Here is a 24535-nt window from a genome sequence, read left to right on the forward strand (position 1 = left end):
AGCTTCCCCTGCACAGGGCGCCCCGCAGGAAACTTGTTTCAGACAGAGCTGTATATTCTCCCAGTGAGGTGACAAAGTCAGGAGGAAGGAAACCTCGGGTCGGGCTGGAGAACTCTTTGCTGAGCTTGTTCACTGCTCCTGGCATCCCCACTATGCAGAAGAAAAGGGGACTCCCCAAGCAGTGGGATCCCCCACTACCCAGCCCAGGCTCTGTCTGCCTTGGCAGAGGCTGGGCTGGCTGAGCATCTGTGGGCAGCCATGCACCTCAGGATGTTGCGCTACAGCCTGACCCTATAGAAAGCCAAGTGCAAACGCTGCTCATTAACCTCCACTCCCAAGAATCAGGCTGCTTGGCCTTGTGTCTGCTGTGGCCCCACCACTCGAGCCCTTCCTGCCAGGCTTGGAACCTCGATGGCCATTTAGGGACAGCATCTAAGGCACCTTTGCAACCTTGGCCTTGGAATGGGCTGTTGTACAGGGAGCTCAGCAAATGTTCCTCCAAGTGCCTCAGGCCCTGATTCCCTCTCATCATCCCTAGAATAGCGTTTCCTTTTGAGATGCTCAGGACAGGCAGACACAGGCCTCCTGTTCCCAAGAAGCAGAGAAGGGGACATGGGGCTGCAGGGCCAACACAGGGAGAGTCTTCCTGAGTCCTCCACCTGCCAGCTGTTCTTTGCAGCTGCGGCCAGCCCTGGAGGCAGGAGACACAGCTCCAGGGTTCTGCGGCAGCGCCTGCCCCCGTTCCTCCAAGACGGCGTTCTGGGTGCTCTGAGCAAAACTGGATGCTGGCAGGAAGCAGCTCAGCCCTGGCCTTCACGGGAAAGGCAGGCACCCTCTCCTGACCTGGGGCTTCCCAGGCCCTCCTTTGGCATGTACTGAACTGTTTGCGGAACCATCTATGCCACCTCCCTCTTCCCTCCCAGGCTGAGACAGGACAGAGCTGCTCTTTGGAGCTCCTTGTCCCTGTGCAAGGCCAGGGAAGCAGAGGGCAGGAGAGGAGCTGGCAGGACCAGTGCTGCTTCGGCTTCGCAGCCTCCACCTCCAAAACCAGACAAGGCAGGAAAATCAGACTCCAGGCCTAGGAGGGCAATGAGTCCAAACGCCTTCCCCTTCCTGGCTGTCACCCAGAAGTCCTCCAAGATGCCAGAGCAAGGGCTTTTCATCTTTACTTTCCTCCTGAAACCTGAGACCCCATGAAATCAACAAGGAGCAAGTGAGTACTTCCCGGAGGAAGCTTTACCTCTCAGCTGCTTCTCAGGGAATATCTACCCCAACGCTGAACTCCTGAAGATTTCAGTTAAATGTGACCCTCAGCCTGATCCCACGGGGAGCCCCAGGGTGTGAACTGCACATCTGAGATTGTCTTTGTTTTTTTGAGATGGAGTTTCACTCTGTTGCTGAGGCTGGGGTGCAGCGGAGCAATCTTGGCTCACTGCAGCCTTCGCCACCCGGGTTCAAGGATTCTCCTGCCTCACCCTCCTGAGTAGCTGGGACTCCGGGCACACACCACCCCAACCTGGCTAATTTTTGTATTTTTAGTAGAGACGGAGTTTAACCATGTTATCCAGGCTGGTCTCAAACTCCTGACCTCAAGTGATCCACCCACCTCGGCCTCCCAAAGTGCTGGGATTACAGGCATGAGCCACTGCTACCAGCCTGAGATTGTCCTGTCACCTACAACACCTGGCCCACCCTGAAAGTCACAAAAGTCACATCTCCCCCTTCTCATTCCAGTCTAAGGATAAACAGCCGCAGCACTTCTCAGAGAAATTTGCACAGTGGAAGATACTTTCCAAAGTCCTTTCACATCGTGTACAGGAGCCCTGTGACCTAAGAAGAGCAAATGTCTTTACCCCGTTTCTCAGATGAGTAAACAGAGGCCCAGGGAGACAAAGTTAACTTGCACAAGGCCATGAAGCATTTTGCCAGAAGTGGGGATGTAATCAATCCACGCATGATTCCCAGGCATGGAAGCTTTCCAGTACCCTAGTGCTCACCCACACTCTCCGCCAGAACTCTTTTTTTTTTTTTTTTTTTTTTGAGACTGTCTCGCTCTGTCGCCCAGGCTGGAGTGCAGTGGCGCGATCTCGGCTCACTGCAAGCTCCGCCTCCCGGGTTCACGCCATTCTCCTGCCTCAGCCTCCCGAGTAGCTGGGACTACAGGCACCCGCCTCCACGTCTGGCTAATTTTTTGTATTTTTAGCAGAGACAGGGTTTCACCGTGTTAGCCAGGATGGTCTCAATCTCCTGACCTTGTGATCTGCCTACCTCGGCCTACCGAAATGCTGGGATTACAGGCATGAGCCACTGCACCCGGCCGACCTGTTTCATTCTGCTTTCTTCCCATCTGGCTACTGACCTCCCCTGTCCTGGTGTCATCTGCTGTCATTCATGATGACCCTGCTCATTAGCTGCCCTACCCATGCTCCATGCACTCAGCTGTGGCGATGCAGGAGGAAGTCCACCTGGGGAGTCCACTCCTGAGCCAGGAGTCCAGAGCAAGCATGTCCAGCCCGCTTCCAGGTGCTTGGCCCCGTGATGGTTCGTTCATTTATTCTCCAGACCCCTACTGAGCACCTGCCTCATGCCCAGCCCTGAGCAGACAGCAGTGAGCAGGTTCCCACCCTCACTCTCTGGTGTAGAGCTGTCCTCTCTGGTAGCAAGTGCTGAGAGAGGGGCCCAAAACCAACCGTACCTCCACCAGGTGATCTGGCTGCGGGAAGCACAGCGGTGGCATCACCTGACTTCCCAGCCCTCCTTGAAGCTGACTCTTGCCTTTAAACCCATGGAGCTTTCTTTCTCTTTTTCTTGTTCTCTTTCTCTTTTTCTTTTTTCATTTTCTTTTTCTTTCTCTTTTTCTTTTTGTCTTTTTTCTTTGTCTTTCAAGAAATTGGGGCCAGGCATGGTGACTCACGCCTGTAATCCTAGCACTTTGGGAGGCCGAGGTGGGTGGATCACCTGAGGTCAGGAGCTCAAGACCAGCCTCACCAACATGGAGAAACTCCATCTCTACTAAAGAAAAAACAACAACAACAAACACAACTAGCATGGTGGGAGATCACATCTTTGCACTCCAGCTTGGATTTCAGAGTGCGACTCCTCAAAAAAAAAAAAAAAAAAAAAGCCAGCCGGGCACAGTGGCTCACGCCTGTAATCCCAGCACTTTGGGAGGCCAAGGTGGGTGGATCACCTGAGGTCAGGAGGTTGAAACCAGCCCGACCAATGTGATGAAACCCCATCTCTACTAAAAATACAAAAACTAGCCAGGCATGGTGGCACGCACCTGTAGTCCCAGCTACTCAGGAGGCTGAGACAGGAGAATTGCTTGAACAAGGAGGCGGAGGTTGCAGTGAGCTGAGACGGTGCTATTCCACTCCAGCCTGGGCAACACGAGTGAAACTCCATCTCCCAAAAACAAACAAACAAGCCACGTGATCTGAGACTCAGCCTACAAGTGCTGGCTTTGTCAGTCCCATGATCTGACCAGGGCCTCATTGACCATTGCATTCCATGAGGGGTGAAGCTAGTAGAGAGCGGCCTTGTGCGAAGGCAGTAAGGCCTGGAGCTGGGTGCCCTGAGTATCTGTGATGTCATCTAACTTCTTGAAACAGTGTATCAGTCATGAGGCAGGAGAGCGAGATCTCATTGCTCTCTCAAGGTGTTCTCCATGCGGCCCTGGACACATCTGTTAACTGTTCTGTAAGACGCGGGTATTAATAGCACCTGCTTTGTGAGATGATTTTGAGGATTAAATGAGAAGAGGAGGTTGGGCACCATGGCTCACACCTGTAATCCCAGCGCTTTGGGAGGCCGAGGTGGGTGGATCACCTGACGTCAGGAATTCAAGACCAGCCTGGCCAATATGATGAAAGCCAGTCTCTACTAAAAATAACTTCTTTGCCCAGTTACCTTCTTTTTTGGGGGGATGGGGGTGGGGAGACAGCTCCTCACTCTGTCACTCAGGCGGGAGTTTAATGACGTGATCACTGCACCCTCGGACTCCTGGGCTCAAGCAATCCTCCTACCTCATTCTTCCAAAGAGCTGGGATTACAGGCAGGAGCCACTGTGCCTGGCCCAATGTCTTTATTATTTATTTATTTATTTATTTATTTTTTGAGCCACAGTTCCGCTCTTGTTGCCCAGGCTAGAGTGCAATGGTGCGATCTCGGCTCACCACAACCTCCGCCTCCCAGGTTTAAGTGATTCTCATGCCTCAGCCTCCCCAATAGCTGGGATTACAGGCATGCACCAACATGCCTGGCTAATTTTTGTATTTTTAGTAGAGACAGGGTTTCTCCGTGTTGGTCAGGCTGGTCTCGAACTCCCGACCTCAGGTGATCCACCCACCTCGGACTCCCAAAGTGCTGGAATTACAGGAGTGAGCCACAATTCCCGGCCTCAGTTTCTTTATTCTTGTCCTTCCATCGACGTGGCCCCTATTTTTTTTTTTTTTTGAGACTAGTCTTGCTCTGTCACCCAGCGGGGAGTGCAATGGTGAAATCTCAGCTCACTACAACCTCCACCTCCCGGGTTCAAGCGATTCTCCTACCTCAGTCTCCTGAGTAGCTGGGATTACAGGCGTGTGCCACCACACCTGACTAATTTTTTGTATTTTTAGTAGAGACAGTGTTTCACCGTGTTGGCCAGTCTAATCTCAAACTTCTGACCTCAGGTGATCCACCCGCCTCGGCCTCCTGAAGTGCTGGGATTACAGACATGAGCCATTTTCTTTCTGCCCAGCTATTTTTTTTGTATTTTTTGGCTAGACGGGGTCTCACCCTGTTGCCCAGGCTGATCTCAAACTCCCGTCCTCAAGCGATCCTCTTGCCTTGGCCTCCCAAAGTGCTGGCATTACAGGCATGAGCCACTGCACCTGGCCTTCGCTTTGAATTAAAGTGGCAGGCAGAAAGAAGCATCATCTCAAAAATTGATGGTGACAGCGGCAGCGACTACATCTAGCTTGCACAGGTGGCAGCTTCTGTCCCACTTCGGTGGTGCCAATTGTAGCTTCTGTGCCAGCAGAGCCTGTGGGGTCTTCACCTGGCCAGCTTTGCCCAATGGCCTCTTCCCGATTTGATTTTCTGACCCTTTCGAGCTCCTGGCAACTAGCCAGTACCTCTGACCAAGTCCCTTTCTGCTTAGAGTTGCCAGAATTAGTTTCTGTTGGTTAAAACTAAGAACCTTGATTCTCACAAAAATAGGACCAGGACTGGACAGAGCAAGAAGCCCCAAAGGAAACAGGAGCAATTGAAGGCTGGAAAGTGGCCAGAGGACAGTGAAAATCCAGCCGGTATGAAGGGACAGGACACCAGCAGCCCCATGGCACGCCCTGGCAAGACAGCTAATCCCATTGTCCCCGGGAACAAAGTACCCATCAAAGGCAAGGCTTTGGGGGACCTAATGGCTCCTGCCATAGAAGAGAATAAAGATTACACTGAAGTCGAGATCTGCTGGGCAGGGCGGTCATGTTAACAGTGCCACATAGCTTAAATGAAAAGACAAGCTCAGAATCCAAATTCTTGGCTCAAGGTATGGTTAGAAAACCCGAGTGTGCCTGGCCAAAATGGCGAAACCCCGTCTCTACTAAAAATACAGAAATTAGCCAGGTGTGGTGGCGGGTGCCTGTAATCCCAGGTACTTGGGAGGCTGAGGCAGGAGAATCGCTTATATCCAGGAGGCGGAGGTTACAGTGAGCTGAGATCACACCACTGCACTCCAGCCTGGGCGACAGAGTGAGACTTTGTCTCCAAAAAAAAAAAAAAAAACCAAAACTCGAATGTGTTATTTTGCAGCTGAGAGAGCAGAAAAAACTGAAAACTTGATCCAATGGTTCCAGAATGACCAAGGGGACCCACACCTTAAAAGGTCTTTATTTGGGAAAGAGTGAAATGTGGAGACCAGAGGCTATGAAAATTAGGCTGTGTGGAAAGATAGGGAAGCCTTAGGTACCTAGCCCCTCCCCTCCCCTCCCCACCACCCTTGCCAGCCAAAGCGTCCTCTTTGTCACTCTGAAGATCCTAGTAGCAGGAACTCCCTTGCGGGCAGTTAGGTGTTCTATGTAGCTGAGGTATGGCCTGCAGCGACGGCTGAGTCTGTTTCTACACTGCTATAAAGAAACATCCAAGGTTGGGTGCGGTGGCTCATGCCTGTAATCCCAGCACTTTGGGAGGCCGAGGTGGGCGGATCACCTGAGGCTTGGAGCACGAGACCAGCCTGACCAACATAATGAAACCCCCTCTCTACTAAAAATACAAAACTAGCTGGGTGTGGTGGTTCACGCCTGTAATCCCAGCTACTTGGGAGGCTGAGGCAGGAGAATAGCTTCAACCCGAGAGGCAGAGGTTGCAAAGAGCTGAGATCACGCCATTGCACTCCAACCTGGGCAACAAGAGCAAATCTCCATCTCAAAAAAACAAACACCGAGACTGGGTAACTTATAAAGAAGTTTAATTGACTCACAGTTCCACACGGCTGGGGAGGCTTCAGGAAACTTACAACCATGGAGGTAGGGGAAAGCAGACACCTTCTCCACAGGACGGTTACGAGGATGTAAGCATGAGAAAGAGGAACTGCCACGCTTTAAAACCATCAGATCTCGTGAGAACTCACTCACTGTCACGAGCACAGCATGGGGGAAACTGCCCCCATGATGCAAGTACCTCCACCTGGTCCATCCCTCAACCCGTGGGGATTGTAATTCGAGATGAGATCTGGGTGGGGACACAAAGCCTAACCATGTGGGTGGGACGGATGGCAGTTATTTCCAGGGTGGGCTGTAGCCTCTTCCTCCAACCTACATCTCCTGTTTCCCAAGCTGGTAACCTGGATGCCCTGGGTGACCTAAGAAGCCATGTGCTAAAGATGTCAGGACCTCAGTCGGCCGGGGTTCCCCCTTCCCCATTTCAGTTGAGGGAGGAAGAGCCTTTCAAGAGCGAGAGCTAGCCAGCAGCTAGCATTTCCCTATGTAACACACCCTGTAATGACCCTGCCCCGAAGGAGTCTCCTTATAAGCCCTACCCCTCATTTTCTCCAGAATTAAATGACAAGTCACATCCCCGCAGGCCCCAGGGGCCAAATCTAGGAGGGTACTGAATCATCAAAAAACTCCAGGGGGAAGATACTGAATCACCAAAAGAAACTAAAGATTTTGCTAATTGATATTGGCTTACTCACAGTACATGGTTGGCTAAAAATTTTTTTTAATTGATATTGGCAAAAATCTGGGAAGCTGATCTGAGAATGAATTCTGAGGGTGCAGGACGGGCGAGGGAGGAAGGGGATGCTAGATAGGGATGAATGTACCGATATTGAGGATTCCACAGGGACAGCTTGAGAAGCTGGGATTATAGGCGTGAGCCACAGCGATAATGTAGTACTTTCAATGCTGAAATCAGGACAGTGCCAGGCAAACTCGGACAATTGGTCAACCTAGCTGTTAAGTAACTAACTTGCTCTAAATCACAGTTATTAAGCGGCAGGGCCTGTATTCAAATGCAGGTGGGCTGACTTCAGATTCAAATTGTTTGCTTTTGCCAGTGGTTCTCAATCTTGAGCATGCAAACCTGGAGGCCTTGTTAAAATTCAGATAGCCCCATCTTCAGGGTGTCCAATTCAGTAGGTTGGGGCGGCCGAGAATTTGCCTAACCAGCTCCCTGGTGATGCTGAGGCTGCTGGACTGGGAAGATTGGGAACCAACTGAGAAGACCTTTGTATTTGGCTTTCTCACCTCCAGATAAGGGCTTTTTAACTTTTATTTTGTGAGACAAGGTCTCAATCTCTCACTCACGCTGAAATACAGCTTATGATCATGGTTCACTGCAACCTCAAACTCTTGGACTCAAGCAATCCCCTGCTTCAGCAATATGAATAAACATATTGGAGGCCAGGTGTGAGACTCCACCTCAAAAAAAAAAGTAAAGGAATAGGGCTAGGCGCGGTGGCTCACGCCTATAATCCCAGCACTTTGGGAGGCCAAGGCGGGCAGATCATCTGAGGACAGGAGTTCGAGACCACCCTGGCCATCGTGGTGAAACCCGTCTCTATTAAAAGTACAAAAAAAAAAAAAAGCCGGCATGGTGGTGGGCACCTGTAGTCCCAGCCACTCGAAAGCTGAGGCAGGAGAATCGCTTGAACCCAGGAGAAGGAGATTGCAGTGAGCCGAGATCACGCCACTGCACTCCAGCCTGAGCAAGAGCAAGAGCAAGACTCCCTCTCAAAAAAAAAAAAAAAGTAAAGAAATAAAACAACGGCTACTCCATAGAGCAGCCCCGAGGGCTGCTGGTTGCTCATTTTTATGGTTATTTATTGATTATATGCTAAAGAAGGGGTGGATTATTCATGCCTCCCCTTTTTAGACCATATAGGGTAACATTCTGGCGTTGCCATGGCATTTGTAAGCTGTCTTGGCGCTGGTGGGAGTGTAGCAGTGAGGACGACCAGAGGTCATTCGCATCACCATCTTGGTTTTGGTGGGTTTTGGCCGCGGCTTCTTTACTGCTTGTGCCGACCTCTCATCTCATCCTGTGACTTAGAATGTCTCAACCGCCTGGGAACACAGCCCAGTAGGTCTCAGCCTCATTTTACCCAGCGCCTACTCAAGATGGAGTTGCTCTGGTTCAAAGGCCTCTAACAGAAGCTAAACACAGGTGGGGGCTTTCAAAGAAGCAGATCCAATGCCCACTGCCCTTCCTCACTCCCCTAATAGCTGTAGGGCACCATGGACTTTTACAGACTGAGGGACATACTCTGGATGAGAATAGTTTACCCTATCAAGGAAAAGAAAGTTCCCCAGATGAAACGCCACAGATAACAGGCATATTGTAAGTCAGGCTTTGTACGTTTTCCAAAACTCACTACAGGGATCCCCTTTGAGGTGCAGAATCTTGTATCACAATAATCACGATTCCTTTGCCAAGGCCTTTTGATGTCATGGTCCGTGTTTTTCTCCGGATCGTTGGGCATGCGGAGGCAGAAGGAGAGCCTGGCAGAGTGAATGACAAACGCAAGGGAGGCTGCAGAGGGGAGGGAGTGAGGGCGGCCCAGGGCCCAGCCCCGCGGGAGCCGCGGAAGAGAAGGACCAGCCAGCCAAGGGCGGGCGGCTCCAGAGGAGGCCCGGGACTCCCCAGTTTCCCAGCCTCTTCCACCCCAGGCGGATCCCTGCCCCGACGCTGATTCAGGGGGTCAAAGCCTCGGGCGGGGCGGACCGCGGCGGTGACTGGAGGCGCCCCAGTTTCTCTGGGTGTGGCCTGCGGACCCCCTCGGGAGCAGGTCGTCCCGCACCAGTGTCTGCCCCCGGCCCCCAGGGACACCTGCACCCGCCCCACTCACGACGGCGCGTCAGGTCCCCAACCAGGCGTGGGGCGGGGTGGGAAGGTCTCGGCTCGGCCGCCCCGCCTGTGCTGTCCCCACCGCCCCCCGGCCTCGGGCAGCGCGCGCCCGGGTCACCCACCTCCCGCGGGCATGCGCAGGGCGGCCCCTCCGGGCGCTGCGGCCGCGGCCCCGGCCAAGGGGCGGGTCCCGGGTCTGGGAGGAAGAGGCGCGGCTGCTGGCTGACCCGGGAACCAGACCGAGCCGGAGAGAGGGCCCTCCCGTCTCCCACCGGGCAGGAAGGCCTGGCGCTCGCATGCGACCTTGCGCCAGTGCCCGGGCAGGGATCAGGGGGCTCAGCGCCTTCGCGGGAGGTAGAGAGAGCTGGGGGCATCTGTGTGATCACCCCGCGTAGGTCCGCGCTGAGCCAGGACACAGGACAACTGCCCGCGCCCGGTTAGACAGGCGAAGCCCTGGAAAGCAGTGGGAGAGGGAAAGACTGGGCCGGCGCGGGGCCGCATGCCTGTAACCCCAGCACTTTGGGAGGCCCAGGATGGCGGATCGCTTGAGCACCGGAGTTCGAGACCAGCCCGAGCAACATGGTGCAACCCCGTCCCTACAAAAAACACAAAAAATAGCGGGGCGTGGTGGTGCGGACCTGTGGTTCCAGCTACTTGGGAGGCTGAGGCAGGAGGATCGCTTGAGCCTGGGAGTTCGAGGCTGCAGTGAACCCTGATTGCACCCCTGCACTCCAGCCTGTACGACAAAGCGAGACTCTGTCTCAAAAAAGAAAAAAAATAGGGCCGGGCGCGGTGGTTCATGCCTGTCATCCCAGCACTTTGGGAGGCCGAGGTGGGTGGATCACGAGGTCGGGAGATCGATACCATCCTGGGTAACACGGTGAAACCCCGTCTCTACTAAAAATACAAAAAAAAAAAAATTAGCCGGGCGTGGTGGCGGGCGTCTGTAGTCCCAGCTACTCGGGAGGCTGAGGCAGGACAATGGCGTGAACCTGGGAGGCGGAGCTTGCAAGGAGCCGAGATCGTGCCACTGCACTCCAGCCTGGGCGACAGAGCGACACTCCGTCTCAAAAAAAAAAAAAAGAAAAGAAAAGAAAAGAAAAAAAATAAATAAATGACAGCCAGACTCACTGGGTTTGACTCCCAGCTGTATGATCTTATGCAAGTTACTCAATCTCTCTGCCTTCATTTCTTCCGCTGTAAACTGGGATAGTGATAACCCCTTGTGGGTGATGTCTGAGGAGCTGGGTGAGGGAGCGGGACTGCACAGGCTGTGACTACCATTGGCCCTGGTGCGATGACACTCCGCCGGTGGGGGCAACACACACGCGTCGTCTCCCAGACATTCAGAGCAACTTCTATTAATACCCTGCCTGCCTGGGCCCCAGCCATGAGAACTGCCCCTCACTGAGGCAGAGTCTGGTCTTCCTCTTACTGGGGAGACCCAGAACTTCCACAGAGTGTCCTGGACCATGAAGGTGACCAGGAAAGGGAATAGGTGGGTGGAGGCCGCTGCAGTGAAGCCTCAGGCCCCCTCTGTTCTCTCCAGGGTCATCCTGGATCATCTGAATTTCCCTTTGAAATGAGCATGCACAGGTTCAGCTGATTCATAATTTAATACCCTGTGGGGTTCATGCCACAGGGAAGCTCCGCTGCCCCACAGGGTCTGGGCCAGGTGGAAGAGAGCAGCCTTTTTGGACCACTGGCAGGGTCCTCTCCTTCGGCATCTAATTGAAGCCCATCTTCCCAATCAAAAGCAGGCGAAGGGCCCCAGCTTCTTCTGACACTCACTCCCTGGCCCTCACTGGCCTCCCTGCCTCTCTCTGCCCAACTTCTGGCATTGTGCAAGGTCTGAGACTTCTTTGGACATGAGGCATGTGGTCTTAACCTGGCCCTTGTTCCAGACAGGTGGGCAGACAGGTAAGCAGAGCCGGTGCTCCCAGGGCAGGCGAGGGAGCCATGTGGTCAGGCCTCAGGACCCTGGGCCCCACCGGGAGATGTGCTCCTGGGCTGGAAGGAAGCAGAAGAGAGCAGGGCTCGGTGGCAGCCCAGGCAGTCCCAAGATGGCAGCCCTGCTGCACTCGGTCTGGAAGTGCCCATGGCCGTGGTCCCTGTGGCGCTCCAGGCCTTCCTAGCAGAGGCTGCTGGGAGCTGGTGCCATGCTAGTTTTCACCTCTGCCTCCACCACAGTTCATGGGGCTCCCGGGAACACCAAGGAACCCAACAGGTTCCCAGGCAGCAGCTTTCATGACAGGAGAGGGTCCTTGGAGAAATCCCCTGCAGAGCTGTAGCTCTAGTCCTTCCTGCATGGCCTTGCTATATGAAGCTGGGCCCGTCGTTGCCCCTCTGGGCTCAGGAGCCCACAGGTACAAGGCCATCAACAGGGCATCCTCTATGGCCCCGTGTGCCCAGACCCACCCTGAACCTGCCACCTAGATACCCTTGCAGGCTGGACCGGGTCAGCAGCACCCCCAAGGTCAGGGATCAGAGAAGGGGAGCCTCAGGAAGTCCCTCACCAAACTGGCAGATGTAATGGTTTCGGGTTTTGCAGCGCTGGTCGTTCCAGTTGAAGGCAGCTGAAGCCTGCAGCTCCACGCAGTTGCCAAACCTGCAGGCCAGGGTGTGGCGCTCAGGAGGCAAGAGTGAAGTCAGGGATCTGGGAGAGGCCTAAGCCCTCCACCCATCAGGACCCTGCATCTCAGGGGCTCCAGTGCCCCCACCTGCCGATGGGGCTGCTGGGAGCCAGGCCCGTCCCCAAGCCCCCAGCCCTGCTCCACTTCTCAGGGAAGCCCCTTCCTGGGGTAACAGCTCTGCCTACCCCATGGCAGCACTCAGCCACACCAGCCTGTGGGGATGGTGGGGACTGGAATAGACAGCCCACTTGAGAGGTACACCTGGGAACCCAACAAGGCCCAGACTTCCTCCAGGCAACAGGTCAGGGGCACAGGCCGGCTGTTGGCAAGGAGGGCTGGCTGAAATCGCTGGAGCCCTTGGTGGCCTCGCAGCCGGACCACCTCCACCCTGGCCCTGGGCATTGCTGGGCTTTGAAGAGCAGGGTGGGGCCACGTGACCAGAGGGTTCTTGCTACAGGATGGCTGGTGGGTCTGCAGGTGCAGGGTTGTATTGTGAATGAGTGCAGGTGGGTGACAGCTAAGGAATGCTGGCATCAGTGTAACTGATGCAGGCAGAGGGCATGCAGAGGGAGGGGTGAGTGGATGAGAATTGGAGGGATGGAGTCACAGCCAGGGGACACTGGGGATGGACAGATGGATGGAGGCTTCCTGGGTCCCTCTCTCCCCCACGTGACGTGCCTTCCGGCTTGCATCTGCCTCACCCCACCACCGGCCCACACCAGCTGTGCCCACAACTCTCTGGCACCTGGGCAGACACCAGGGAAGGATCAGACCCTCAAAGGGCCCAGCCAGGCAGCGGGATGGGGGGCTCCACCAGGCAGGCCCAAGTGAGAAGGAGGCCCAGGGGAGGGAGGCACCCCACACTTACCCGTGGTTGTCAGGCTGCCCAAAGGCAAAACTGGTGAAGGCCTGGTGCTCCCCTGTGGCCCAGCGGAAGGAGTCCTTGGCGGTCTTGTAGGTGAGCCCTGGGCCGGGGTAGTCAAGGTTGGCCCACTCAGACCCTGGAGTCTGCTGCCAGCTGCCTTTCTGGCCCCTCTTCCCAGCGCTGGCAGTCCCCATGTGCTCCCTACCTGTGCCCTCCCCAGGAAAGGGGGTGAGCAGCTGGCCCCGCTCTGGGCTCCAGGCCCTCAACACACCCTTGCCATCTGCTGGCAGCTGCCATGGCCCAGGGTTCCTGCAGCAGGGTGGGGCATCACAACCCCTTACTCACCATACCCCCAATCAGCTGGGCACTCACCGATCCAGAAGTTCCTGGTCTCGAAGTCACTGTCAATCACCTCGTTGGTGGTCTCCAGGTGGCCCAGATAGAAGGCAAGGATGTCCTGCACTTTCTGGCTCTTGATCTGGGCCAGCACCCCGCCTTTCCTCTGTAACCCCACCCTGGGTCACACAGGCAAGGCTCCCAGAGCCCAGGCTGCCCCTTCCTGCCACCCCTGCCCATGGCCTAAGATGCCATGTGTGTGTGCTGGCCGGGCTATCATCACCCCCAGCCCGCACAGCCTCCCTTCCAAGAACAGGGGTCCCTTCTGCTCCCGTCTGCTTCTCTTCTCCCTGTGCACAGGGGCGCGACCAGCAGCCCACAAGCCCAGGCAAGGTCTGGCCCCTGAGGAGGTTCTGTTTCACCTGCACAGTGTCTTAAATATATCCGAGTTGATTGCCAACCCCAGTAATTAATTGTGGTTTTGAGAGTTGCCAGTGGAAGTCTGGGTTGCTGGTTTTCTTGAACAACCCCGAGCTCTGGCCACCCTGACCTTGCATTCCTGCAAGGCAACCAGTGGCTGGAACTCCCTTAGATAGAGGTTGGTCTTGACCTTGGCCCCTCAGGTCAATAAGTGACCTCCTGGCTTCTATGAGCCTTGGAGTCCACGACCCCTGCTTTATGCTGATGAATAGGGTGAGGTCAGAGACATTGAAGGAACCACCTCTCACTCCAGGGTCCCTGCATTAAGACCCTCACTTGAGGCCCTAGGGGGTTCCTAGGAAGCTAGGGGTGACTGTCACCTGACATTTCATCCTGGCTCTGTAATAGGTGTCTGCCTCTGAAGACACCATGAAGCAGTCTCCGTCGATCCTCAGGTCACAGGTGTGGAAGGGAAAATGCACCTTGGCTGGGGTAGGGGAGCCTGAGTTTGTGTGTGGACTTCAGAATCCCTGCCCTTTCCTGCCCTGCCGGGGAGCTAAGCTCAGGGTGCCCCTTCCTCTGGCCACCTGCTCCAAAAGAGTGGGTGGTGAGGGTCAGGAGTGAGCTGGTAAGTTGGAATATTGAGCTTGCTCTCTCTCAAAAGAAAAAAAAATCCATGGTTTATAGCATTTGCCAATTTCTTTGGTGTAAATATCCATGCTGTGGCCAGTTTCAAGATCTCAACGTGTTGTCACTGAATGAGTTGGAAAGAGAGGCACACGGCAGGCTCCTGGGAGCTGATGCCCCATTGAAGGGGGGTCTTGAGAGGAGCTGGCTCTTTGGGCGCCCTGGGGCAGGACTCACTGGCACACTGGGCTCCCCCGTAGCCGATGTCACAGACGCACGAGCACTCCTCCTCCCGGAACCGGCCGTGCACACACTGCAGGCTGCACCTCACTGCCAGGGCAGGGCAGTGGGGCAGAGGCTCAGCCCCCAGCCTTCTGGACCCCATGCTGCCCCCCAAAGGCCTCGAACATCCAGGGAATGCCAACCACAGCAAGAATACCCCTCCCAGAGACAGAACCCACCAAGGCTTCCGATTGCTGGCACGCCTGGTGTCTTTGGTTTGGTCCCCATTGCAGAGTGAGGCATATTGGAGTTTGGGAGGTGACCTGCCCATGGTCACAGAGTGGGTTAGGGTAGAGGGGCAGTAGGGCAAGAATCCACTTCTGGGTCCTAATTCTGTCCTCCTCCCAGAGCCTAAGGGGCTGAACCTGATTTCACTTTGAATCTCCTGCACAGCTCAGGGTCTGGCAAACAGCTAGTGCTCAGTGAATGCTTGTTGAAAGAATGTATGCAGTGGGCAGACTCAGGGAGTACACAGTCAGCACCTCTGACACCCTTGAGACTCTCAGGAAGTGTAGCAGCCCTAGGACCTGCCACGAGAGCAGGGCTGGGCACACCCAGGCTCCAGTGCCCTCACCTTGGCAGTATCTGCCCGTGTAGCCAGGGGGACAGTGGCAGTGGCAGGTGCTGATGTTGAGACGTCCATGGTTCTGGCAGCTCATGCGACAAGGATTCCTGGGGACCTCTGGTCAGAGGAGGAGGGGACTCTGAGAAAAGGGTCTCCTCCCAGCAGGCCGGGCAGGAGCCTCCCTGGGTGCTAAGGGCCAGGGCTTCTGGGACAGCCCAGTAGGATGCTACCACCCCCACCCCAGGGTCACCAGACTGAGCCCTCATGCACTCACCACAGAGCCCCCCTGCATGGTCCCAGGCTTTGAAGCAGCCTGAGACACTGGCTGTGCAGAGCGAACACCAGGCACCCTTCTTATAGGGGACGATTGTCTTCCCGTTGACCTCCCAGTTGCCTCTGTGAGGACGAGCAGGCACCACAGGGTGTGGGAGGGCCTGGCCTTGGGCAAGGCAGTGGCAGGGCCCTGCTGCCTGCCCCCCTGGCCCCTTCAGCTCCTGCGGCCAGGCCAGGGAGTCAGGGAGCTGGGTGAGATAGGGAGATTCCCTGGGAGAGAAGAGATGGCCTCCAAACCAATCCTGGACAAACTCCCTGATACCAGGACCAGTATCCAGGAAGGGACATCCGCAGAGCAGCACCTTCTGCGTGGCCAGAATCTTTAGCACCCTCTGCCTTTCCTCTCCTCCCCTCTCCCACCAAGGGTGCAGAGCAAGGCATCAGGGACTCTACTTTCGGGTGGATGTGTGGGAATCTCACCCTCGGTGAAAGCACCCCTCCCTGTCTCCCAGACATCCCAGCAGAGGGTATAGCAGGGCTTACCCGGGGGAGTAGGCACAGACAAAGGCTTCTATCGCTGTCTGGCCTGCAGAGCACAGGTGCCGCCCACAGCCCAGCTGGCTTGAGGTGGCCCACACGAGCTACAGGAGACACAGGGGATCAGAAACCCTATTGTGAACCACCCCTGGGGAGGGGGACACAGCTTTCGCTATCATCCAGGTGAACAGAAGGCTCCCTTACCTCCTCGAGGGCTCAGGAGCAGCAGCTGTCCCGAGCAGGGGTAGAAGCGTGGGTGGGAATAGTTCAGGAAGGCTTATTTATTTATTTATTTATTTATTTTTGAGATGGAGTTTTGCTCTTGTTGCCCAGGCTGGAGTGCAATGGCCTGATCTTGGCTCACCACAACCTCTACCTCCTGGGTTCATGTGATTCTCCTGCCTCAGCCTCCCGAGTAGCTAGGATTACAGGCGACTGCCACCATGCCCGGTTAATTTTTTTGTATTTTTAGTAGAGACAGGGCTTCTCCATGTTGGTCAGGCTGGTCTTGAACTCCCGACCTCAGGTGAACTGCTTGCCTCGGCCTCCCAAAGTGCTGGGATTATAGGTGTGAGCCACCGTGCCCGGCCTAGGAAGGCTTTCTTAGTTGAGAGGGGGATGGAGAGGGGAGGTACCTGAAATGAGGGGAGATTGTTGATGGGTGGAGGGGAGTAGCCAAAAAAAGACTGGAACATCAAGGGCCTTGTGACTGCATGGTGACCACAACCATTCATTTCTTGCACTAGGCCACTCCTTTAAATGTGACTCTGCAGCTTTTTGCAGCAAAGAGAGGTGTCTCTTTCCTTGCTCCTTGAATCTGGCTGGCTCTGTAACTGGTTTGGCCACCAGAATGCCACAGAAGTGATACTGAGCCGATTTTGAACCTAGGCCTTAAGAGACCTTGCCATTTCCACTCATTCTCATAGAACCATGCTCAGTCACCACATGAACAAACTCAGTATAGCCTGATGGAGTTTGGAAGGCCTCATGGAACAGAGGTGAACCATTAGAGGCCTTTTTGCACAGCCAGCTCCCAGCCAGCCCCCTAGTTGATTGCAGGTGTATGAGTGGGCCCAGCCAAGACCAGAAAACCTCCCTGCTGAGCCCAACCCAAGTGGCTGACCTGCAGAATCGTAAGCTGCTAAATTTTGGGGTAGTATGTCATGCAATAAAAGCTAATGGATACAGGTCTGCAAACCAGTTTAAAGTCTTAGAATCAGCAACAGTTTGGAAATAGCACAAATGGGCAATATATAAGAAGAGTGAAACAAACTCTCCAGTAGAGACTAAAAATGACATGTACAAGACTGGCTTGTAGCAGGCAGATGTGAACATGTGATCATATACATGTATCCAACACTTAAAGAATATGTATCGTTTTTAGGAATGCATGGGACTTTTGCAAACCACAAAGGAGGACCACACATTAGACCACTAAGCAAGTTGCAACAAATAGCAAAGAATCAGCACATCCTACAGGCCACATTCTATGAATTCAATGCAATGAAATTTAAAGTAAATAATTTACAAGTAAATAGAGAAGATAACATAGTTTAGAAACTGAAAGATACACTTCAAAATCTAAAACAACATCATGGCCAGGTGTGGTGGCTCACATCTGTAATCCCAGCACTTTGGGAGGCTGAGTTGGGTGGATCATGTGAGTTCAGAAGTTTAAGATCAGCCTGGCCAACATGGCAAAACCCCGTCTCTATTACAAATACAAAAAATTAGCCAGGCATGGTGGCACACACCTGTAGTCCCAGCTACTCTGGACCTGAGGTGAGAAGATCACCTGAGCCCAGGAAATTGAGGCTGCAGTGAGCTGAGATTGCACCACTGCACTCCAGCCTGGGCGATAGAGCCAGACCCTGTCTCAAAACAAACAAAAACAACATCATGATTGGAAATAGAAAAAAACATCAAAACTTATTGGATGCAGCTGAAATCGTTTAAAGGGAAATTTATAGCTTTAAATGTATATAGTAGAAACAAAAAAAGATTTAAAATTAATGATCTAAACATTCACATCAAGAAAATTAGAAACAATAATAGAGGCTGGGCGTGGTGACTCAAGCCTGTAATCCCAACAGTTTGGGAGGCCGAGGCAGGTGGATTACCTGACGTCAGGAGTACTAAAAATACAAAAATTAGCCAGGTGTGGTGGCAGGCGCCTGTAATCCCAGCTACTCAGGAGGCTGACGCAGGAGAATCTCTTGAACTGGGGAGGTGGAGGTTGTAGTGAGCTGTGATCGCACCACTGCACTCCAGCCTGGGCGATAGAGCCAGACCCTGTCTCAAAACAAACAAAAACAACATCATGATTGGAAATAGAAAAAAACATCAAAACTTATTGGATGCAGCTGAAATCGTTTAAAGGGAAATTTATAGCTTTAAATGTATATAGTAGAAACAAAAAAAGATTTAAAATTAATGATCTAAACATTCACATCAAGAAAATTAGAAACAATAATAGAGGCTGGGCGTGGTGACTCAAGCCTGTAATCCCAACAGTTTGGGAGGCCGAGGCAGGTGGATTACCTGACGTCAGGAGTACTAAAAATACAAAAATTAGCCAGGTGTGGTGGCAGGCGCCTGTAATCCCAGCTACTCAGGAGGCTGACGCAGGAGAATCTCTTGAACTGGGGAGGTGGAGGTTGTAGTGAGCTGTGATCGCACCACTGCACTCTGGCCTGGGCAACAGAGCAAGACTCTGAATCAAAAAAACAAAAACAAAACAAAACAAACAAAAAACAACCACCAACAACAAAACAGAGTTAGGTTTTTCACACCTTTGAGTCTGACAAAACTTAAGGAACCAAGGCTGGGCACAGTGGCTCACACCTGTAATCCCAGCACTCTGGGAGGCCGAGGCAGGAGGTCAGGAGATCAAGACCACCCTGGCTAATATGGTGAAACCCTGTCTCTACTAAACAAAATACAAAAAAATAGCCAGGTGTGGTGGCATGTGCCTGCAGTCCCAGCTAATAGGGAGGCTGAGGCAGGAGAATGGTGTGAACCCAGGAGGCAGAGCTTGCAGTGAGCCGAGATCGCGCCACTGCACAGTAGCCTGCGTGACAGAGCAAGACTCCGTCTCAAAAAAAAAAAAAAAAAAAAAATTAAGGAGCCAGAAGATCTTCGGGAAGTGGGAACTGGTTTGGTGGTCTGCACAGTTGGTGTAAGCACTTTGGCAACACCTAGTTGTAGGGGCACATGTTCTTTTTTTTCTGAGCCAGGGTTTTACTCCTGCTGCCCAGGCTGGAGTGCAATGGCGCAATCTCAGCTCACTGCAATCTTCACCTCCCAGGCTCGAGCAATTCTCCTACCTCAGCCTCCCAAGTAGCTGGAACTACAGGTACACACCATCACACCTGGGTAATTTATGTATTTTTTTGTAGAGGCAGGTTTTTGCCATGTGGCCCAGGCTGGTCTCGAACTCCCGGGCTCAGGCAATCCTGCCACCTTGGCCTCCCAAAGTGCTGGGATTACAGGCGTGAGCCACCGCACCCAGCCTTGTGTAATATTTAAACATGCACAACCCACTTGCACAGGTAGTGGAGGTATTAAATATTTCCTGGGATTTTGCTCGTGTTTTTCAGTGCATCTGAAGAGCGCCAGGTGTGTGTAGAAGACCCTCAACAAATATTTGTTGAATGAAGAGAAAAAATGGAAACTTGCTTGGCAGTGATGCTCCTGAACTTTGGGAAGATTCCCTCCAGGGAGGGACAGCGGGAAAAGGGGAGGAGCAGGGCTTTAGTTTAGTAGCATCTTCTAAACCTAGGTAGTGGGTAAGAGTGGGGCCGTTTTAAATTTATGTTTGAGGCTGGGTGCGATGTCTCACACGTGTAATCCCAGCACTTTGGGAGGCCCACGCAGGTGGATCACTTGAGGTCAGGAGTTTGAGACCCAGCCTGGCCAACATGGTGAAACCCTATCTCTACTAAAAATACAAAAATTAGTGGGGTGTGGTGGCTCGTGCCTGTAGTCCCAGCTACTTGGGAGGCTGAGGCAGGACAGTCACTTGAATCTGGGGGGCAGAGGTTCTAGTGAACTGAGATCAAGCCATTGAACTCCATCCTGGGTGACAGAACAAGACTTCGTCTCAAATAAATAAATAAATACGTTTATGTTTGTAATTATTTATATTTCAGATTGAAAAAAGTGGCTTAGGCCAGGCATGGTGGCTCACGCCTGTAATCCCAGCACTTTGGGAGGCTGAGGCAGGCAGATCATTTGAGGTCAGGAGTTCGAGACCAGCCTGGCCAACATGGTGAAACCCTGTCTCTACTAAAAATACAAAAAAATGAGCTGGGTGTAGAGGCGCACACCTGTAATCCCAGCTACTTGTGAGGCTGAGGCACAAGAATCGCTTGAATCTAGGAGACGGAGGTTGCAGTGAGCTGAGATCACACCACTGCACTCCAGCCTGGGGTGACAGAGTGAGACCATGTCTCCAAAAAAAGAAAAAATGTGGCGAGGCACAATGGCTCATGCCTGTAATCCCAGCACTTTGGGAGGCTGAGGTGGGTGGATCACTTGAGGCCAGGAGTTCAAGACCAACCTGGCCAACATGGTAAAACCCCATCTCTACTAAAAGTATAAAGCCATTAGCCAGGCCTGGTGGCACATGCCTGTAGTCCCAGCTAGTCAGGAGGCTGAAGTACAAGAATCACTTGAGCCCAGGAGGCGGAGGTTGCAGTGAGCCAAGATCACGCCACTGCACTCTAGCCTGCGCAACAGAGCAAGACTCCGTATCAAAAAAAAAAAAAGTAAAACTAAACCAATTGGAGGAAAAGGAATCCCAACATTTAGGACAAACTGTAGCCTCTTCTGAGATGGCCCAGTGGAAGTCTGTATCTGGGAGCTGGCACGCTGGCCTCACCTGCAGCACACTCACCTGCGTGTAGTGGGTGCAGGTGGCGTTGCGAGCACACTCTCCTGCCGCGTGGCTGTACCGCTGCCCCTCTGCAAACCATAGGCTGACCACTTCGACAAAGGACGCCAAGCCCGCGGGCAGCAGCTGCATGTTCCAGCCCACTTGCAGGGTGCGCCACAGGCCGGACGCCAGGCTCGGGGTTGGGGTTCCACAGAGGGCTGCCCTGGCTTGAGCCAGTTGGGCCAGGCTGTCACTCCAGTCCTGGGGGCAGCACAAACAGACATCTGTGGGAGGCCTTTGACTGCTGGGCCAGGCCTCAAAGATTCAACTCCCTTGCCATCTCTGAGCATCCACCGGGTGCCAGGTCAGGTGGCAAAGAGAGCACCGGATGAGGAGTCCTGCTGGAGGAAGCACTGGTGTTGTCTGATGTCCCTCCAGGAGGAGCCCAGCTCCTCTCACGACTGAGCCTCCATCTCCAAATCCTGTCGTGGGCATCCTTCGGCCCTGCCCAGGCAGTGGGACCCGCTCCTGCTGTCTTTCTCCCATCTGGTCATGTGAGCAGTGCCCACGCGTTGCAGACTGGTTCCGTGTTTGGGCCCTGGCCATTGTCAGAAAGGCTCCACTGCTCCCACCCGGCCATGCTGCCCTCCTGTGATGCAAAAAGCCCTACAGCCATGCCTCTCTGCCCTAGTCTCCTGCCCCCAGGAGCCTGGCCTCATATGCTCCCCACCACGCACAGCTGACCCCGCCCCCTCCCTCTTCTTAAACAAGGGGCCTGGCAATCACCACCCCTGGGTGACTTGGTGCAGTCCCCTGATCTCCCGAGACTCCCTGAGCTCATCTGTAAACGGAGCAGGGAGGTGCCTGCAGGATAGGACTCACAAGCACTGAGTGGATGCAGGGAGGGGGGCCCCTCGGGGCTGCACCCCAAGCCAACTTCATCCTGCACTAATGTCCATTGGGGTTTTACCTCTGATGAAGGCTGGGGCCAGGAGCTGGGGGCTCCCCGGGGTCCCTCAGCAGCCCTCCACCCCCACAAGACCTTCAGTCTCCACTGTGTCCAAAGAAGGGGTGCCCTGGAGCCCTAGAGGCCCGGAGGGTGCTCGGGGCCGGGCCACGAGGGAGGCTGAGCCATGGAGCTCCATTTGCACCTTTACGGAAATGAAGTTTTCTAGGACTTTGACAAAAGGGCCCTGGAAAGGGTGCCAGCTGCCAGCCAACGACCACCACAACCCCTCCTGGGGTCCCAGGCAGGAGTACCCAACCACGGAGGTCACAGCTGGGAGCACCCCTGGTTGCCCAGGGTCTGAGCCTGAGGAGAGGCAGAGCCACTGAGGGCTGGGAATGGGGGAGAAGCGACCCCCCGCATTTAGCCACCCCACCCCCACCTCCTGGGAAACTGACCCTAGAGTGCTCAAGGTCGCCACCGTGGCCGCCTGCCTTGGAGGAGTTCATGGGAAGCAGCCATGGGGAACCCTCCAGCCCCCACCACCCTGCCCTGGCTCCCTGGCCTGCTAACATGGGCTGGGGCTGCTGGGGTCCCAGACAATGGGGGGCAGCGTTTCTGAGCCTCCAGATGACAGTCCCAACCCCGCAGCCCCAGCCGGGCTGGTGGGGAACTCTATACCCCCGACCCCCGGCCCCTGCTGAAAATGTGGAAAATGTGGACGAGTGAGTGAGCAGAGAACACGGGCAAGGCCCGTCCTAGTGGCTCAGATAAGCTCAGGAGGAGGCGCCGGGCCCTTGCCGCACAGAAGCCCCTCCCCAGCCCAGCACCACCTTCTCCCTCCCTGGCCCGGCCGCCCATCCTGCAGGGCTCCTCGTGAAGCTCCCCTTCCCTGGAGGAGGGGATCCGGCTCCTCCTGTGGCTCCTGGTCTCTGTGGCAACAAGATGCCAGGGAAGGCCCAAGGTCCTGCCCTTCAGGCGAGTGGGAGCCAAGGGGCCTGACCTCCTGAACTGAGGGTGGGGGGTTAAGAAACTGCAGAGACCCCCAGCAACCAGGGCCTCCGTCCCTCAGGGACAAGGTGGCTGGCTGTGCCTGCCCACCCTGGTCAAGTGGAAGGGCACCTGGACAGGCGTGGCCTCCTGAGCCGCCCTCTGGGGTCCGCGCCTCCGGCCACCCCCCTGGCAGAGCCCAGCTGGGTCGGGTACTCACCAGCCTCCGCATGTCAGCCGCAGGGGGCTGGACCCAGCTGCGCAGGCGGTTGTGCAGGGAGAGGAGCAAGAAACTCTCCTTCCTGTTCAGGGCTGGGGTGGAGAGAGAAGGTCAGGCAGCCCGAGGATGGGGGGACCTGAATCCAACACACGACAAAATAAGCATGTGTCCCTGCCCTTGGAAAACAAGATGGGAGAGGAGTGTGGTGGGTGCAGGGAACGTGGGGCATAGCAATGGAGCGAGGCTGAGAGAGAGACCAGGTACAGCAGGCGTGGGCTGAGTGCTGGGGTTGGGGTGGTGGGAGGGAACAGCGGTGGGGGCTGGGTGTAGCGGGGCCAGCCCTGGCTCCCAGCAGGCCCCTGTCTGGGGCTCCTCTGGGCCACTGAGTTTCTCCAGGCCCCAGCCACAGCGTTCCTCGGGCGTTCCTCCTTGACCCCAGCCCTGGCCCTCCTTCCTCCTCCTTCCTCCCCAGTCCAGCATCCACCCCTCACCACCCCCGGGCTGTCCTAGGGCTTCCTCATTAAACCACCCGCACGGCCTGGGGCTCAGGCCTGGGACCGGGCTTCCAGAAGTCTCCTAGCACCCACTCCTCAGAGCTCGTAATGGTGCCTCCACCTACCTCCTCACCAGGTGTCCCTTACCTCCGGCCATCGGAGCCTGCTCCTGCAGCTGGGGTGGCCACACCTCTGCCCAGGTGGTGCCAAGGAGGGCCAGGAGCACAGCCAGGAGATGCCCCCAGCCAGGGGAGGTCTCTGGATGCAGCATGGGTCTGTTGGGCCCGTCAGGCGCTCCGTGCACAGCCTGGCTCAGCCACCCGGCTTGTTTCTCAGGCTGGATGGAGCTATTCACAATCTCCAGGAGTCAGGCTGGGCTGGTGGACAAAAGAGGGAGACTGGTGAGTGAGTAATCAGTGTGTCCAAACAGCCTCCTGTTGGCGCTGGCATGAAAAGAGACAACTCCGGGGGATGCCTGCCTGCTCCGGCCTCGGCCTGGCCAGCCCGCCCCCGACAGCAGGCAGAGTGGCGTGCACTGACCCGCGGCCCCTGCTAATCATTGTGGGATTATTAGCACCCTTGGGGAGCTCCCAGAGACCCCGCTGATTGGCCCGCGGACATTCCAGTGCTGCAGATTAGTGACCGATGGCTGTGTCCTGGCTGGGACAGTGTCCTCCGAGCCCACTGATGGCTTCTGCTCCCCAGCCCCGGGCCCTGGGAGGAGGACCTCGGCTATGGTCCTTCTGGTGAGCAGGAACTGGGCAAGACCCCAGGGGAGTTCTTTCCTTTCCTGGGAAGCTCATCCCAACCCTCCAGCCATGAATTAAACATAGGCAAGAGGTAACCGCACACCAGAGGGGTGCAATCTGTGGGCTCAAAGGGGGGCGGGCTGAGGCCGCACCTGCACGAGGAAAAGGGTGCCTTAGGAAAGTCTGTCTGGGCAGGGTCGGGGGCTGGGCCCAGCCCCGGTGCCCACCACCCTCACCCACGTGACTACAGGCCAGCGGGGGAGTGAGGCAGGAGGAGTCAAAGCAGGCGGGGACCAGAGCATGTGATGCCCTGGGCTGACTCCAGTCCTGCTGGGATCACGTCCGCCTCTAGAAAAACAGGCGGCGTAGCAGGTGGGCAGCATGTTGCCATGATG

At 55.0% G+C, this 24535-nt stretch overlaps 1 protein-coding gene across 6 annotated transcripts; it reads right to left on the reverse strand.

Moving 5' to 3' along the window:
- Positions 1-2792: 2792 nt before the first annotated feature.
- Positions 2793-24021, reverse strand: LOC117976165 (C-type lectin domain family 18 member A). 6 transcript variants are annotated; one of them, XR_010110294.1, is made up of 13 exons: positions 23539-24017; positions 22898-22989; positions 20763-21002; positions 15872-15969; positions 15330-15451; positions 15065-15172; positions 14446-14538; positions 13962-14068; positions 13198-13327; positions 12829-12925; positions 11844-11955; positions 9450-11337; positions 2793-8981 (listed from the first exon to the last, which is right to left on the reverse strand). XR_010110294.1 is itself a non-coding variant. In XM_063597757.1 (12 exons), exons 1-12 carry the CDS (start codon positions 23660-23662, stop codon positions 11293-11295), a joined length of 1290 nt encoding a protein of 429 aa, XP_063453827.1. In that variant the 5' UTR covers positions 23663-24021; the 3' UTR covers positions 2793-11292. The 6 variants fall into 6 exon arrangements, 5 of the variants coding, with proteins under 5 accessions (XP_063453827.1, XP_063453825.1, XP_063453826.1 ...); XM_063597757.1 differs by having other exon boundaries at positions 2793-11337; positions 13198-13249; positions 23539-24021; XM_063597755.1 differs by having other exon boundaries at positions 2793-11337.
- Between the last annotated feature and the right edge of the window lie 514 nt (positions 24022-24535).

This window comes from Pan paniscus, chromosome 18 (genome assembly GCF_029289425.2).
Source record: "Pan paniscus chromosome 18, NHGRI_mPanPan1-v2.0_pri, whole genome shotgun sequence".
NCBI lineage: Eukaryota > Metazoa > Chordata > Mammalia > Primates > Hominidae > Pan > Pan paniscus.